Source organism: Cyprinodon tularosa, unplaced genomic scaffold (assembly GCF_016077235.1).
Source record: "Cyprinodon tularosa strain WSP-4 unplaced genomic scaffold, ASM1607723v1 ctg936, whole genome shotgun sequence".
In the NCBI taxonomy this organism is placed as follows: Eukaryota; Metazoa; Chordata; class Actinopteri; order Cyprinodontiformes; family Cyprinodontidae; genus Cyprinodon; species Cyprinodon tularosa.
The window spans coordinates 268,470-287,739 of NW_024039714.1; the positions used below are offsets into that span (position 1 = coordinate 268,470).

The 19,270-nt window shown below is 37.9% G+C and overlaps 1 protein-coding gene across 1 annotated transcript in view; it reads right to left on the reverse strand.

The window, feature by feature from the left end:
• tgm2b (transglutaminase 2b) overlaps window positions 1-17,912 on the reverse strand; it is a 29,342-nt gene extending 11,430 nt beyond the window's left edge. The window contains exons 1-5 of the mRNA XM_038274882.1: window positions 17,757-17,912; window positions 7,622-7,801; window positions 874-1,092; window positions 503-621; window positions 72-200 (exon numbers count right to left, since the gene is read on the reverse strand). Coding sequence (XP_038130810.1) covers window positions 72-200; window positions 503-621; window positions 874-1,092; window positions 7,622-7,801; window positions 17,757-17,766 — 657 coding nt within the window. The 5' untranslated portion in view covers window positions 17,767-17,912. The remainder of the gene's footprint in view (window positions 1-71; window positions 201-502; window positions 622-873; window positions 1,093-7,621; window positions 7,802-17,756) is intronic.
• Between the last annotated feature and the right edge of the window lie 1,358 nt (window positions 17,913-19,270).

Genomic DNA, 19,270 nt, shown 5'->3' on the forward strand with positions numbered 1-19,270 from the left:
ACAACAAAGAGTTGAATATATATGAACATTGGCTATAGAAATATATAATCAATAAAATGGAGAGGTCATACCATTGCACTCAGTACTCGGGTTACATAGATGGGATTTCTTCTCCCTGAATGGTCTTTTCCAGGATTACGCAGGCATTTAGGATTCATATCCAGAATCCTAAGACAAATATCCAGGATTCCACTTTCAAACTGTAGAAAATAACACACCCATTAGATTTGTGCTCCCTTAGAAAAGGATCCAGTAGACGTGGTGGAACAAAACTTCCCTAAATACGTCGGTTCTGAGGAAGCAGACAAAAAACAGAGCAAGATATGCGCACAGGCTTGGAGGTGTTTTTTAAAAATTAGGTTACCTTATCAGAAAATATTTTCCTCTCACTGTAATAAGTCTAACTCAAGTTTAATCAACACTCTGACAAAATCCTGCCTCATTTGATTGATTGTTTATAGTGATGAAGAGAGGTTGATGCTGTCAGTGTTGGTGTTGATACCTGGCCAAAATTCCAGGGAGTGGGTATGGGGTGTTTGCTGCTGCCTCGAAAGATGATCCCATCCTGAGAAAGAACATACTCGGCCAGGTTCTGCTCATTGTCCATATACACCTCATCCGCTGTTGCCAAGACAAATTACAAATAATGTCCCAATGCAAGTCCAAACTGCTATGCTTAGGTTTGAATTCTTAAAAGAGTGACTCAATCTTAGTATCAAGCAACAAAATACTGAAAATCGTTTGGCATGATTTATTCTCTTAGCTCTAATCCTTAACACATGTCTACATGAAACATGATCAGCTAAGCTCTTGTTATCTCCACAAGATACTTTACTTGATAGACATATTCACTGAGGGGTAGTGTTTACTCACCTGGACACCAGGGATTAAACAGAAGAATGAACTCAATCTTCCCTGACTGGCCCAGGGTAAGAGTGTAGCGGCCAATAGGAGCTTTGGGAGAAGAGCAGATAGAGAGGGCCACCGTGTTCCCAGGAGGGCTGGTTACTGCGGCACTCCAGGTAGAAGTGTCAATATTAGGAGAGACACCGAAACGGGCCCTGGTACCATACTGCTCAGAGGGCTGAGGACCTGCATGTTATCAAGAAAATTGTTAAGAGGAACAAATAGTAACTAAATCTTTGAGAAAAAAAATCATTGAAAAAGGAAATTTTGCATTTCCAGTCAAAGTTCACAAATACTGTCAGTGGGAGATAATGTCATATCGATTCAGGGCTTTTGATGATGCATTTAAGACAAAGGTGGGATGATGATACAATACACAGCTGAAATGAATTTCTAAAACAATACATAGGTTCTCACCTTGACAAGTGCAGCAAGTTATCTCTATTCACAGTTTCTGCTTTATACATACGGGCTCAAAGTCAACCCTACACTTCCAGGAGAGTTGAACTACATTAGGAAAACATTATGTGGAGCAATATTGATAAATAATGCAAAAATAATGGGATTTTGATGTTGCAATGGCTTTATCCTTTATTTATTTATTTATTTTATTTTATTTATTTCGAACAGACAGTAAAAACAATCAAGAAAGAAAAAAATTTTGAATGAAACAAACTTAAGAATGAAAATATAAAACAAATTATTTTGCCCTTGTGACATGTAAATTTTATATTTTCTGTTCGAAAAGGAGCAGGTAGAAGCTACATCTTATAATGTCCTGCCCCTTTCCTACTTGTCAATTTATCCTCAATTAAATGTCAAAACATCAAAAAACCAAAAAAAAACACTTGTTTCCATTCCACATGATGTTTAGCCATGTACAATTATTTTAAGTTCTATTTATGTCATCAATTACATTATAGACTATTAAACAGTCATATAGCGTATTTTGAAATGAGCTCGGTTTTAATCAGTTTATTAAATTGGTTTGCATTTTTAATTTTTTTAAACTCGTCATTCAATCGATTCCAGACATTTACTCCACACACAGATAAACAAAAACTCTTTCTGGTTGTTTTAAAGTGTTGTTTTTTAAAGTATCCTTCACCTCTTAGATCATAACCCCCTTCTCTGTCACCAAACATTTCCTGTATATTGTGTGGAAGTTTTTGATTTCGAACCTCTAAATATTACCAGGTCCCAGAATTTCAGTATATTTGATTTGATAAATAACTGGTTTGTGTGTTCCCAGTATCCCACTTTATGTAGTATTCGGATTGATTTCTTTTTTAAAACGTATAATGGCTGTAAATTTGTTTTGTATGTATTCCCCCAAACTTCCACACAATATGTTAAATGTGGTACAATGAGTGTGTTGTACAGAATAAACAAAGATTTGTAATCCAGGACGAAACTAATTCTTCTTATAACAGCAACACTTTTGGCTATTTTAGATTTTACTAGGCTGATCTGAGGTTTCCAGCTAAACTTATCGTCTAATATGACACCCAAGAATTTTATTTCATGTACTTGTTCTAAATCAACACTTTCAATTTATATAGGATTCAGGATTTAGGATCATAGCAAGCAAAAACTTATTAAAATGTTTTCTGCATTAGCTTCTTAATTCATCAACAACCAAACAGCAGGAGTTACCAAACAGATTTCAGGTATATAGAGTCTGAATGTGTGGTACATAAGCAAACAGCTTTTATATAAATGAGCAAGGTCCTGGCCTAATTCTTACAAGATATTTCAGCAGTTTTCCAATCTGATGTTGGTTGGTTTTAAAAGCTATAGTTCGCTTTTTTATTGTAATGACACAGAGTTAATAAGATCCTGGTATTTCTGGTGCTTATTCAGGAAGCGTCTGAATCCAGTTTTGATATATGTTTGACACATTGTTCTACTTAGATGTGTCACAGTTTTGACAGTTAATCAATCTCTAAGAACCCTGCACCGGCTGTCAAATGCAGTGATGGTACCATCATGCCGAGGGCTGCTTTCACTAGCAGTGATCCTATTTCATTGCCTGGAATGAAGGAGGGATACCTCAAGTTAACAGGTATGGGACTCCACTGGAAAATCTTCACAAATATATGCTAAGACTGAAACAAGATGTGATAAATGCGCCTTGCCCCCTCAAAACCTGGTCTAGGCCAGAAAACCACATGGTTTTCCCTTTCTTATAAGCTAAAATACAATTTAGTTCAGATGCTAGTTTATATTTATATTTGAGCCTCTTTGATTACACACATGAAAAATCCACAATAGATTTTTATATGAACATCCAAACGTGACATCTTTGAATCACATGACATCCATGCCCATTATGAGTGTACAGTATGTAAACATTTGATAGGCAAGATACACTTACCCCAGTGTCTAAGGTTTAACCATATCTGACTCTGTTCAGACATGCATTTTCAGCATAACAGTGCAATAGATAAAAGCTTATCCACTTAACGGCAAAGAACTTTGGAAGGACGTCTGTAAAGTAACTTTACTGTGCTTTATCTTCCCCGGCTTTAATGGGGGCCCCTCTCAAATCCATCAAAATAAGGAGACGTTTTAAAACTTGATACTATTATCTGTGATAACAGTATGCACAAATTTCCCTTCGGGGCAGCAACATTTCCTGATATCAGAGTTGAATTTGATGGTGAGCAATTGTTGCCTTTACAAGCTTTTTGCAAGAGACAAAAGTTTTCCTGCAGTTATATTCCACAAACAAGATCTACAAAAACAGAAAACCCTGAATACAACTGCACAGAAATACATACAGTAGGTGGGTTTCAAATGAACTGGGGGAAGTACACCGCAACGTGCTTTAGCTGCAAAAAGGAAACACCTCTGTATCTGAACTAGATCACTACCTTCCCTTTAACACTGCTCCCTCTGGATCCTCAAATAACTAACACACCCAGTAAGGTGAGGCTGAACACACTGACTTCCTGAGTGTGAGGAATTACCCTGACATTTCAACACAATTTTATATACCAAAAATACATTAACCAGTCCTTAAGTACTGCTAACTAGACAAAAAAAAATGTAGGTGTTAGGATCCTCAGGCTTGCCCTCCAGAGGGCACAGAGGATCCTCTTCTGCTCTGTGTTTTTCCCTTAGGGTTGAGTTACTGTGGGGATCTGGAGACTACCCTCTGTCTCCAGCAGAGTGCGCAGTGGGTCTTCTGGAGCTGGAACCTTCCTGCACACCTGTTGCTAATCCTCTCATCAGAAGACCTCTCCTATATAAGCTGACTTCAGACCTTGCCTCAACGCCGCAGTGTTAATCGTAGTTGGTTAGCAACCTGAGCCTCTGTTACTGGAAGAATCTTGGTTATCTCTAGTGTGAGATCAGATTCTAACTCTTCCCTGTTTCTGCCTCACAGGAATCCTGTCTCTTCGTGAAGCTCTGGATGAGCTTAACCTCCTGTCTCCTCGTGAAGCCCTGGAAGAGCTGCCTCACTGGTAACCTGTCTCTGGCCTGCAGCTCTGGGAGAGCTGCATCACAGGAAACCTGTCTCTAGCCAGAAGCTCTAGGTGAGCTTAACCTACTATCTGCCCTGGTGAGCCAACCCGAAGATTCCTACGTGGATTTAACCTAAGACTCCTATGTGGAGTTTCCCTGGAGGTACCTACAAGGGCGTAGGAATATGTTTACAATTGGGGGGGACACATGTCGGAAATCTGAGATTCGTAAATATTCAACAGAAACATATCTTAAGTACGCTACTTAAAAAAAAGGCTATTTAATCTTTTACTTTATTCCTTTATAAATGTGTTTGCAAAAATAATGCATTTAAAATTAACATAATGCATTTGTTCATAAGATTTGAGCATATCACCAAACAAAATGACTGGAGTCTTTTATTAAGCAAAGGGAGATGTCTTTCAAGGGCTTCAGCCCTTGGCATATTTAGTGTCCGCATACGCACTAGAAAATCAAAACAATTCAGTAGGCCACACAAGTGCAAAGTTTGATATGTTTTATTTTGTCAAACTTGCAATAATGGTCAAAAATGAATTTATATAGGTTGACTGACAGAGGGAGCTGACAGTGTGTTGAAGAATTATGGACAGGGCGCTTTGAAGCATCTGGTTCAAAAACGCATTAACAACCTTTGGTAGAAATCCATCCATCCTTCCATTTTCTGTACACCCTGTCCCTTAGTGGGGTCGGGAGGTGCTGGTGCGGGGTCCACCCTAGACAGGTGGCCAGTCTGTCCAGACCTTTGGTAGAAATGGCGCCTTTAATTCCAATTTGCAGTACAGAACAGAGAAAACTACAGAGTTGTCAATGTTGTGTTAATCTGTTTATAGTCTAAAAAGAGGAGCCAGCAGTTTATTTGAGGAAATAAAGATGCAGAAGTTAATTAGTTGGTTAATTAGTGGTTGTGCGGCCGCCACTGCTAAGAATTAGAATTAATTCTCCCTGTGGTTAACTAACGATCAGGAGCGCGGCAGGTATAACATCTGTCCATTTCGGCGAATCAAAACCATGCAAAAAATAAAAAATCCTCGTAAAACGCACGCCCAGACCGGGCTAATTTCAACACAAGTTTTGTTAGGTGACTGTTGCTCACACTGACATTTCTCTTTTAAAAAAATCTGAGTAAGTCCTGCTGCTGTGTCAGCCTTTTAGTTGGTGGTGGCATTGTACTGAAATGAGATATAAAAAAAAATATATAAAAAAAACATTTTGGCTAGCGTGGCAAACGTCTAGAGAAAGTTAGCAGTTAAATATTGGATGAGTGATCAGCCCAAGACTACGGAAGAGGATTAGGGCCACTGGAAAAAAAAAAGTTAAGTGATTTTTACATTTTATTTCAGTTTAATACGGGAAAAAGTCAGAATTCTGACTTTTATTTTCAGAATTAAGACTTTTTTTTTCTCAGAATTCTGACTTTTTTTCTCAGAATTTTGGATCTTAATGTAGATGGGCACCATGAAGGCAGAGATGTGGAGCACTCAGCTTCACTGACAAAGATGTGAGTTGTTTGAGAGAGCCAGTGACACATTGGTGGAAAATTACAGAATTAGGCAACTTTTTACGTGCCCGAGGGGTCCCCCCATTAATGGAGGAGCAGAAGGTCATTAAAACAAGAGATCTAGTCTCTAAAAGAGACATGGCTATGGCTTGATGCTAACATGTTTGTTGTTAAACATACTTTTGTTATATTACATTTGTGTTGTGTTTTCCAAATAGTGTAGAAAATTAATGGTGGGTTTATAATGTTTACCTTTTATGAGCAGGACAGGAAGCAGAGAAGTGTAGCATTACCTCCAACTAGTTAAACTCATAATTATGAAGTTATTCAACAAATTCCTCAAGTAAAAAAGTGCAACTTTTATTTTTTATTTATTTATTTTTTTACCAGATTTGTTGATTAATTTCAGAATTATGTATTCCTTCCAAATTTCCAAATCTGAAGAATTTTTTAAACCAATATCTACATTATTTAACATTTAGTTTGTTTTAGCAGTACTTCCTGTTATATTTCTTTATACGTATATTTTACATTTTCTTGCACAGCAAGCTCAGCAGATTTGAAATTGTGTGCTTGTGTAAACACAAGTAGTCAATCTTTACTCTAAACATATATTCTGGTTATTTTTTAGTTAGACCTACTTGTTTTTATATATCTGTATAGTACCCCCCCCCCCCCCCCCCCCCCCCCCACCACCACCACCAAAAAAAACTGTAAATTGATTAGAAACATTAATCATCTGTCAGATTTCTGAGAAAAAAGTCAGAATTCTGAGATTAAAGTCAGAAATCTGAGAAAAAAGTCAGAATTCTGAGATTAAAGTCAGAAATCTGAGAAAAGTCAGAATTCTGACTTTTTCCCCCATGTTAAACTAAAAAAAATTAAAAATCAGTTAACTTTTTTCAGTGGCCCTAATCCTCTTCCTACAAGACTAAGATGCCTAAACCAAAAAGATTCAGTTTCTATATATGAAAGTGAACTGACAACAAGACGTTATAAATAAGCAATATTCATAGCAGCATTCCCGACAGACCATTTTACCTCATTCACAAGTTTCTGACTTTCTGTATCGCTGTTTCCCTCTGAGTGCTCAAACACTCAACAGTTCACAGAGGGGAGGGGGAGTACAGTGACGTAACGCTATGCTGCGCCTTCAAAATAAAAGCACGATAGTTAAAAAATTGTCAAAATCTAATATTTTGCGGTACAATTTTTGGGGGGGACATATCCACCTGGCTTTTATATTGGGGGGGACATGTCCCCCCCGTCCCCCCCGCTTCCTACGCCGCTGGTACCTACGTGGAATCAGCTTGAAGAATCATATGTGGATTTTCCCCGTTGTTCCCTGCTAAGAGCTGGAAGCTCAGCCAGAAGATCCCTTTGTGCTAATCCCCTGTTGATCTCTGCTGTGAGCTAGAAGCTCAAATCTAGTACTGCCCTGCTAAGCCTGAAGCTAGATGCTTAGCCTCTCATGAACTCTGCTAACCCACAGTCTCCAGTCCCAGTCAAGACTCCAGTGAACCAGCCCCTGACCCATTTCAGTCCCAGTGCTTAACCGTGTGTTTCAGAACTTTATTAAACATTTTGAACTTTTTCCCTGCCTCCTCCGTGTGTGTTCTGCATCTTGGGCTTGCCTCCGTTTACCCATCATGACAGTAGGGAATCTTTACTTGTTAAAAGAAAGTCAATAATTAAAATAACTACTTGATTTAAAAGACTTTGTACCTGTTTCTGCAATGAAGTCAAGAGAGCTGATCCCTGGCTGGTAGCTTCCAGACCGAAGATAAAGACTGATGGAGAATGGCTGGCCTCTCCTCACTATGAGTCGATCAGCTCCATTGAGGTCAGTGCGATGGTCGGTGTTGTTGAACAAACACTCCAGATTCCATTTCTCGATGTCCAGAGCTTAAAATAAAACAAACAGCCATATCAATAACTTTAAAATATTTACAATACACACATTTTCTGATCATATTTAATTTTTATTTATTAATTGTGTATTTACATTGCTCTCATCTATACTCCTTAGTTAAACCTTGTATTGAAATTCATTAATATTTATTATGCGGTCTTCGGATTAAACACATGAACCTTGGCACTGTGGGCATGTTTCTACTCAACAAGATAATTTTCTCTGGCAAGTCTTGCAGCATAAATCAAGAGAGGCTTAACACAGAGTTTCTCCGCACTGCAGAGGGCTTGCTATGACAAACATTCTCTTATCCTCTGGATTGCTATATAAAGAAGAAGCGAACTCTTCTTGTGTAACATAGAGTATACTCTATGACCTATCAGACGGCTTGCTTCTCTGTATATACAAAACCCTGTTGTAATGATCTTCCCTCCAACCTTCTATGAGGTAATGATTTCAAGCCTGGGCGAGACATAGTTGCACAAAGGCAAAACCACAAAAGCTTCCTGCTTCTTCCAGGAATTAGTCAAGGGTCAGGAACTTCCACTCTTGGTCTCTATCAGAGAATAAAAACAGATGTTGGTGCAGCATTCTCCATATTCTGCAAAGGCTGTAGAAAGGCAAGCACAATCTACATATTTTATATCTATAATGTGTGTGATATATTTTTTTAAAACAAGACCCCAAACATTGTTTTGTCCAGCTGTTTATAAAGAAAACATCTGGATGAAAAGGCTTTGATGTAAACAGCAGGGAACCTCTTAAAACAGGAAGTAGAATGTGAAAGCTGTGGTCAAAGGAAGTGTTGAGTGATTTATCACAAAGTTTGGGTTTATGCTGTTAGCAGAGGCGAGTTTTAAAGGGAAATGTAGGACAAAAACTATGACCCAGTGTGAGGTCAAAGGAGGGACAAAAACCTCTTCCACAGGATTAAATTTGAAATGTTTAAATAATGAAATCAGGCTGTATGAAGCTGTAATTGTCACTGAGTTGTGTAGGTGACTTTAGTTCACACAAGAGAATGTTTTTCCCAATAAGCCTTTTAGCTGCTAAGATGTTGGTGTATTTGTTAGTGCAAGCTTTGCTTATTTACACCAAGATATTGTTAGCATAGAGTAGAAAGATATTCATTTTTTCATCCTTATTTAATTGTTTGGGATTGGTGTTTTATACTAGATTAATTCTTTAATGAAATGTTCATCACTAGATTATCTAACAGCTTTGTTTGCCTTGTGTTTTAAGTCAATAATAAAAAAAAAGTGTTTGCCTAATAATTGAATTAATCAATCAAATAAAATAAATACAAAAACAGTTAGTTGACCATACATTTGATTGAAAAATCAAATGTATACACAAGTGTATATAAAAAGAAATTTTGTTAAGTACAGCTCTCTCTCTCTCTCTCTCTCTCTCTCTCTCTCTCTCTATCTATATATATATATATATATATATATATATATATATCTCAATCTCATTAATGCTGGATGGAAGATGGCTGACGGAACAACAGCGTGTGTATCTGTTGTCCCAGCTTCATGTCGATCTAGACAAAAACCTGAGATCTACAGGACTGTGGATGGAAAAATAATTGTGGAGGATGAGCTCTTGAACTTTTTGGCTGTAAAAATCAGAACTTTGAGCCAGGATGAAATAGTGCTGATGGCTATTAACACTTTCGACACCGAGTCTATAGAGGCCTCCAAGAAAGTACTGTTTGACCTGTGCACTACTACGCAGCGAAATGTAGCGCACAAAGGAGCGCAAAAAGACATAAACAACATCAAAAGCTGTCTAAAAGTCCTAAATGAATGTGGGGAAAATGTGCCACGTTTTGTCTCTCATTATTTGGATGATTTGCCTCCTGTTACTTTCTCAAACATGGATGTCTGCGGTCTGCTCAAGAGAATGGAGCAATTGCACGCTGAGGTTGGAGCGATGAAGTGCGCACTCAAACTTCAGGTGGACGTATGTGAGGACCTTCGTCTGATCACAACAGATGTGAACCGCCGGGTTTCCAGCCTAGAATGTGCAGCGGATGCGGTACCTGAGGACCAGGGTGGGTGTGGATCTGCACCTGTCACCTGTGCTGGCGGCGTACACGGAAGCGATGGACGCAGTGACAGCGACCGCACGGAGGGTGAGCGCAGAAGTGCCGAAGCAAACGCTGCGAACCCGCCAGTTACTCAGGCTGCTGGGCTTGCAGCAAATGCTGGGAGAAGGGATACGGATCGGGCGAGCGTACTGCGCGGGGAAGCTGCCCCTGGAGATAGCAAGATCTCTGGTCAAACTACGTATCCACCGGAATCCCCAAAGTGGAGCGCGGTTGTGAGGAGAGGAAAGCGACAAGCGGGATTACGCGGTACTACACCTGGAGTGAAAACAAATGCTAAAAGTATGGCCATTGTGGGCACAGGGGCAGTGAAAAACATAAAAACTGTGACAACAAAACTGGTGAGTGTTTTTGCTTCTAAATTCTCGCCTGACTTGGATGTACAGACTTTAACTGAATATCTTCAGGGCCAGCTGGGTCGTGAAGTTACATGTCTGAAAATAAGCTCTGATAATAGCAGGTTTGCCTCTTTCAAAGTCTCATCTGAGTGTAATGAAGTGGCGGAGATGTACAATCCTGATCTCTGGCCAGTGGGAGCTTATGTAAGGCGTTTTTATGAGCCGCGGAGGGCTGGAGCTGTGGGTATGAGTGGTGCAGTTCCCCCGGGGATGCAGATGAGTGGGGCGTCCTTTGCTTGTGGCACCAAGGCCAAATAAAACTGAACAGATGGCTCTTAAAGTTCTCTCATATAACTGCCGTGGCCTGCGCTTGGGCCATAGTGCAGAGGACAAAGCTCGCCGGGTTGTTGTAGACCAACTTCTGAGTCAATGTGATGTGCTGTGTCTACAAGAGACTTTTCTGACAAAGCAGGATTTAGAAGGACTGAACTCTATAAATGAGCGTTTCCACGGGGCTGGGGAGTCCAGTGTTGATATTGGGGATAGAATAATACGAGGACGGATTGCTGGTGGTGTGGCAATATTATGGGATAAGAGACTAGATCCTTGTGTTAAAATAATCCGACTGGAAGTGGACTGGTGCATAGCAATACACCTGACACAACATGACAGGGAATGCGTTATCCTGAATGTGTACACCCCATATGAGTGCATTGCTAATGAAACTGAGTATCTTAACAAGCTTGCTTTTATTAACTCTTTTATACAAGATAACAAATTTTTTAATGTGTTTGTTATTGGTGACATGAACTCTGATATCACTGACAGTAAATCTATCTTTGGTACTCATTTAAAGCAGTTTTGTGAGGATAGTGGGTTAATTCTCTCAACGAAAGTTCTGCTGCCTACAGATAGTTTTACATATATTAGTGAGGCATGGCATACAACCTCATGGTTGGATCACTGTGTAACCACAGCAGATGCACATGCCTCATTGACCGACATGAAAATCCTGTATGAATTCTCTACTGCCGATCATATTCCATTTGGGATGCAGATAAATTTACAGTGGTTACCAATGACAGAAAAGTACTCTGAAAGCAACAAATTACACTTAGACTGGAGCTCACTGTCAAAGGAGGATCTGCTATCTTATTCGATGTGCACAGATAACTCACTCAGGAATATCTACTTGCCCAGAGAAGCAGTTAGCTGTAGAGATGCTAATTGTAAAAATCCTGAGCACATAAGATCCATTTGTTCTGTGTATAATGAAATAGTTAATGTTTTGATTGCATCAACTAAACACTTTCATAAACAAATAAAAAAGAAAAATAAGATCAGGCCAGGTTGGAATACCCATGTGGTTGAATTTTTTAATAGAGCTAGAGAGGCTTCTAAGGAATGGATTGAGGCAGGTAGACCAAGATCAGGGCCTGTCTTTGAACATAAAAAGTATACCAATGCCCAATATAAGTATGCTGTGCGTTATATTGGTAAAAATGAAAGAGCAATGAGGTCTGACTCAATGGCCAGAAAACTCTTCTGTAACAATACCCAAGGCTTCTGGAAAGAAGTTAGAGGTATGACATCCTACAAAACATCCCTCCCATGTTCGGTTGATGGCATATCAGGCACTGCTAACATTGTGGAGCTGTGGCGCCAACATTACAGCAGATTATTTAATTGCATCCATAGTGAACCATGCACTGCAAACAATGTTGACCATATAGATGAAATCCTGCCTTATGAGGTTCATAAAGCTATTTCCAAATTATCTAACAATAAAGCCACTGGGCTGGATGGAGTCTCAGCTGAACATTTAAAGTATGCAAATGCAAGGCTAGCTCCTCTACTTTCCATTTGTTTCACATCGTTTTTTATTCATGGGCTTTTACCTGACTCTATTTTAAGTGTCCTGTTAGTACCCGTCATTAAAGACAAAACTGGAAACATTGGCAATTCTGATAATTACCGTCCGATAGCGCTGGCCAGCATAGTTTCAAAAATTATTGAATCAATCCTGCTGGACAGGATTTTAGAGGTTGTCAAGTCTACAGATAACCAGTTTGGTTTTAAGGCTAGGCTGGGCACAGATATGTGTATATATGCTCTAAAAGAGATTACTTATAAATATAATAAGCAGAACTCTTCAGTGTTTATGTGTTTCCTGGATGCATCAAAAGCATTTGATAGGGTAAACCACAGAAAACTATTCACAAAACTGACACAAAAAGGAGTACCAGAGTATATTGTTCGTATTTTGAAGTACTGGTATACTCAGCAAACACTGCAGATTAAATGGGGGGAATGTGTCTCTGCTCCATTCAAAGTTAGTAATGGGGTGAGGCAGGGCGGGATTTTGTCCCCAGTTCTCTTTAACTTGTATCTGGATGAACTGTCACACAAGTTGAGAGCTTGTCACACTGGTTGTGTGGCTGGTGACTCGGTACTTAATCACCTGATGTATGCAGATGATTTAGTAATATTTAGCCCTAGTACTGCTGGGTTACAGCAACTACTAAACATCTGCTCTGAGTATGGTCTGGAACACGACATAAAGTACAATCCATCTAAAAGTGTGATCATGATCTGTAGGAGTAAGGAAGATAAATCTACTGAGTTTCCAGATTTTTTGCTGTCAAATACTGTGCTGGGCGTAACAAATAAAACCAAGTATCTTGGGCACATCATCACAGAAAATCTGTCAGACGATGAAGATATTTGCAGACAGCGTAGATTGTTGTATGCTCAAGCTAATACCCTTGCACGTAAATTCGGTTCATGTACTGATAAAGTCAAAGTGGAACTGTTTAATGCATATTGTACCTCTCTGTACACTGCTCACCTGTGGACTACCTATAGAAAAGTCAACCTGCAAAGGCTGCAGGTGGCCTATAATGATGCTATGCGGTTACTTTTGAAACGCCCAAGATGGTCCAGTGCAAGTGAGATGTTTGTCACAGCAAGAGTTAATACCCTACAAGCTGTTCTACGAAAGTTAATGTATAAGTTTATTTGTAGGTTAAATGCATCTGAAAACGATATTATTTTGTCACTCACTGATACCACACGTAGTGCAATCCGATATCAGTCTAAGCTGTGGAGACACTGGTATTCCTGTCTTCTTAAAGATCCTATTTAATCGATAATGGTACTTGTATTGTGTTTTTATCATTAACTATTTTTATTTTATTTTTATGTATGTATGTATTGGACCATGAGTCCGGAATAAAGTTTATCTATCTATCTATATCTATATATATATATATATATATATATATATATATATATATATATATATATATATATATATATATATATATATATATATATATATATATATATATATATATATATAACTGTTTTCTCACCCCTCGTGGGGTGGTATGTGTCATCCTCAAGCTCGGGTCCTCTACCAGAGGCCTGGGAGGCCATACCACCCCACGAGGGGAGTTTGAGGGTATATATATATATATATATATATATATATATATATATATATATATATATATATATATATATATATATATATATATATATATATACGACTCCGGCACAGGTGACCGGGGTTCGATTCCCGACATGGACATCCAGGTGGACCCTTAGGCAAGGTCCTTTGTGCTTAGTGGCCTACCTCAGGCATGAGTGATGAGTAGGAACCAGGGCAACTTGATGACAAATTGGCTACTGGAACAAGACATAGATGGACTAGAGCAGAAAACCACTACCACTAACTTTTTAACTATGAACTGGCACAACATTGAGGTAAACAAGGAAGAAATAAGTTAAGCCAGTTAGCACCTCCCAGCTCAACTGTGTACATAATGAAGACTAAGATCTAGTGTTAAAAAATGAAAATAAAAAAACATTTGATTTCAAGAGCGATAAGACTTGAACCAAGTATGAATGGTTCAAGTCAAAGCTAAAGCTGTGCTTATAATATTGTTACTACTGACTGAAATGTTGTTTTTAGTGTCTACAGTCTAACTAGAAACAAAATTCTAACTTGACTGATTGACATAAACAGAGGGGGGGTTTAAAATTACATTTTTGCTTCTGAATTTGTTACATTTATTGAAGTGAAATATGTCTTTCTTGGTGTTCCTGTTTGTGTTTGTTAGGAATGGAAGTTTTCTAACCCTAACTAAATAATCTAATGCTTTAGAGAAAACCCACAACTAACGAGGTCCATGTTTGACCCACGACTAGAGCAAACCAAACCAAATTTGGCAGTTTAAGAAGTCGATTACTTAATGGTGAACATATGTAAGCAGCATATAATGGCAGAATGAGGAATGAGAAACAGATGCACAACTTTGTATAGAGGTTTATGCCTGCTGTTAGTGATTATAAACAAAACAAGAAAAAATGAAACACTATATCCCAGATCCTGCACACATGTAATCAAAGGTGGAACTTTCATCCTTGACTTGTGGCTAAATATGTAGGACTTATTAACTAAGAATTGGATTCTAGAGAAAGATATTCCTTAGATTTCCTGCCTTTTCTATGGTATGTGCCTAAGCTACTCCTCCTCCTTGAACCTAAGCCCATTACACAAAGCGACTCTATCATCAGTAACACTGAGTTCAGTGTGAGTCTTAAAAGGAAAATTTAATCAACATGACCTAACGTGGCAGAAAGGACAACAAACATTATTCTATTTAAAGAAATTCAAACAAACAAATGCTCTGATGTGAGAGAGGTTTTCATCCCTGAGGTAACACTCACTCTGTCTACACTGCCGACCTTTCAACATCTAAAAATGAATTCTTTGTGCATTTAGAAAAGGTTTGACATTTATGATGGTGTGAGGGTGTTTAGCAACAATTTGTTGACTGAAAATTAGCTGTTTTGATGAAAATGTTCAAAGAGAAGGGAAAACAATTTCTGTTTGCTTTTCAGAAGTTCTGGTGACTTCACGTAAAACAACATGCAGTTTAAACAGAAAAAAGTGCCCAAAGCCCAATGAAAGAGTCTTTATTTACATCTTTTTTCAGCTTGACACCTAGGTTAAAAGACAAACATTGAGGCTTGTTCACAGAAGACGTCTGAATGTCTCCACTAGGGTCTAAAGCAACTAATTTTAGGAGCCTGCGTGCCTTCAAATAGCCAATAGGCTAAATTAGTGAAAGCTCTGTGGAGCCGCACCTGTTCTCAGCTGCTGCTATAATCCCAGAGCAACTGTTCTCTTCTTAAACCGAGGGGATGAAATAGTTTTGATTCTTTTAGATGTCAGTTTATTCAGTATTCTTTCTGGTACTTTGCTGCAGGGCTCCTTCCTTATAAAATGTGCTTGCATAGGGGACGGCATGATTACAGCAAGACAACTATGTGAGGGTTTAAACTGAAAGAATCAAAAATAACATTACAATCAACAAGGGTCCAGAACCACACATTGTTTATTTCAAGACCATGATTTTCAACACAAACAGATGATTTAATGAGTCTATTATTAAGTTATACATAAATAAATATAGTATTATAAATTAGAGATAATTTTTCTTTTATTTTCAAAGACAGAGTTATGTCTTTAAACCATACCTGGATCTATTCATGAGTGTTTTAAGAGCCTGCATTGTTTCTAATCGCTAAAAAAGGTATGATTGACTTCATTCAAATGTTGTGTTTGCAAAAACCAACAGCTGACATTCGGGAACACTGTATTTCTAACACTTGGAGGGTTAGAATTTAACTTTGTACTTTACACCTCGAACTGCAGATTTACTGAAGAAGGTGCAAAAATATGAACACACTGGTCTTTTTTTAGGAGGTTTGACAATATGCTTGCTTTCACAGAAAAAGGCAAATATAAAAGATTAACGTTAAACTTTAAACTTAAAGGGGTAATTTAATTATTTTAAATCCTTCTTTTTTCTATTGAAATCAATCAGTTATGGTCTATATAAAGAGGAAATGCAGTGGTTTGGTCTGAATTCCTCAATATCACTCCTCGGGTATCCGTTTCAATCCTTCCCTATGGTACATCCAAGAGTAACTGGTGTTGATGCAGTCTCTTCAAATGCAAACATAGCACTTTAAACCCCACCCCACTCCAGGTTGCATAGCATTGCACTGCCCTAAGTTTGGCCCTTTCTTTATAGTTTGATAGGACAAGTGATTATGTAGCAAAGCAGAAACTGGGGGTAATGACATGTGGGTTAATACACCAACAACAGAATTATACCCACTCGGAGCTTTAGCATCCCATAGCTGGACATTAAAACTAAACATGGAAGATTCATGACTTTGGTAAACCTGAAATCCAGAACCTTTTTAAGCAGTTCCACAATTAAAGCTTTGAAAAAATAACAAAAATATCTACTATTGTATAGTATAACCCAAACACAAAATACCATCCACAGAGCACCTTAAGATCCTAAATGTAACTTTTTTGTCCTTCTTTAGACTTCAAGTACTCAATAAAATAACTAAACAAAATTAAACTTTGATGAAGGGTGAGAAGTGGTTAGATTAAAAACGTTTAACTTCTTCATAACATGATGATCAAACATACATATAATTATATATAACATTCGAAATATGTGCTTTTAATAATTTAATGGATGCTGATTGTCTGAAATAAAGTATTAATTCATGCATATGTCCTGTTTAAACTCCAAGGTCGATAGATAGATAGATAGATAGATAGATAGATAGATAGATAGATAGATAGATAGATAGATAGATAGATAGATAGATAGATAGATAGATAGATAGATAGATAGATAGATAGATAGATAGATAGATAGATAGATAGATAGATAGATAGATAGATATATTGTGAATTTGGCCGACTTAATTCGCAAATGTTTACATCTATATGCGCTTATAATATTGAAAGGATTTGGCTGCTTTTTAAAACCATGTTAAACTAGAGAAGATTATACACACTTTTACCAACTAAATGATTGATTGATTGATTGATTGATTGATTGATTGATTGATTACTGATTATTATTTGTGTTTTTATGTCTGTATCTCTCAGCTGTCCCTTGAAAGGTCTTACAGACCAAATTGTTATTGACACCTTCAGACGCGCACATCCCCATCACCCTTTTCTTTTTTTTTTTTTTCTTTTTTTTAGAAGATTATAGGCTCTTGTTCCTTTTAAAAAGTTCTAAATGGTCTGACACCAACACAGATCTTCTAATCTAAACAGTGAGGGGCGGTTGGCCCTGGAACCAGCTTTCTCTGGATCAGATAAGCCACTGACTGAGCTTTAAAATCTAAAATGTAAGACCTTATTGATCACTGGCACTGTAGCATTTTATACAAACCCAATTTAAATTTATGATTGATTTCACTTTGGAAAAAGATAATCTTATCTGAATATATCTATTGTTAAAAGATATAAATACATCAAAAAAGACACAATTAAATAAAAACCCGCAACCAAACAAGACTGAAAATCGTAGCGTAAGTAACAGTCTAGCGCATCTCCTTCTAACAACCAGAAGTTAGAACCAACCAAAGCGCGCTGCTGCGTCTTCTTACCTTGCGTCATGACTGCTGCGGTGCTTTCAAACTTTAAAAGGCTTCGTTTGAATTGATATGTTCGGAGCAGAAGCGGTTCCTCTCTGCTGGTATCTCGGGTTTAGTTGGAGCCCTTCTTAAAGGCAGGGGGTGTGACGCGGCCCACCTCCAAACGGATGGAGAGAGGAAACCCTGGGGGCGCGCGCCATGTACAGTGAGACCTGCACCAAACAGTGATCCAATCACTTCTACCGACATCCACCCAACACATTTTCTGTAGAAAAACACTCAGATTAAATAAACAAATCCCCACATTTTCCCCCAGGGTATATGCGTAAATCTAGGAGTAAACAGGAAAAAATGTTTATTTCTAAAAAGAAAAAAATGTCTTTGACAATCTTACTCACTTATTAAATTTTAACATTTTAACTTGCGCTTTAGGATTATAGGCCAACAGAAAGTAACACATACTCTAAATATGAAATAGAAAAATAGATGTTTTACTACATTTCTTTATGATATAATCATAAATCTGAAAAGTGTGGCATGCACTTGTAATCTAACCTAGCATAAACCAGGTCGATGTGTGTAGTTCAATTTGAATTCTACACATTATCCATCTGGAAAGCCTCCAGTGGAGCAGCAGGCTCACAAATCTATTCTTGATTTGTTTCATAACTTGCTGAGTTAACTGATAAATCAAACTCCTCTCAAGTCTGGTCAGAAGGAACATGCAAATATCTCTCCCATCCATGAAGGAACAAATCGTGCCTTTTTGCTCATCTTTCAAACAAAGAAAGAGTTTTCCACCTAAAACAGACTGAATAGCTTAGTCTACAAGTATACTACGGTGCCGGTGCAGCCATGTTTGCTTTGCTTTAGCCTGGCGATTCTGGTTGACATTATACACGACACACAGGATTTACTGATTCATAAACTTTTCTAATGTATCCATTTACTTCTGGCAAGATGCATTTTTGGGAGTTTGTGAATTCACACATCCCGCAACAGTTCATCTTTCTTGCAAATTAAGGATTCAGCTTATGTAAATATGTTTTTTTTTTTTTTTTTTTTTGCTCAATGGAGCATCCATCAACTCCACATATATGTTTCCATGCTGTATTGCTTAAATATATTTTGGTAAATCAGCGTGTAAGTTTTAAGTTTAACCTTGTGCAAATTCCTCCAGAGGTTTGCTGCAGTCCCACTGCATGTCAGTAAAAACAGACTGAAGCATTCAATAATGTCTGATAATCCATAAGGGGAGAGTTTTGCTGCTCCTGAAAAGTGCAGATCGATAAGATTTCTTAATCTAAAGTAGAAGATCATCAGCCATATTGGCAAAGCGTGAATATCTTCATTGTTTTCGGCTCTTATGATGGGTAAAGTTTCAGCGTTTGATAAAATATTGTAACTTGAGTTTTTTGTAGTTATTTTCCTGAAGACTGTAGTTTTAATTTGACTAGCATCATCCCTATGGGTGTCCATAAGGCTGGAGTCTGTCAGGATTCAGCAGAGTAGAATTGAGTTTCTTC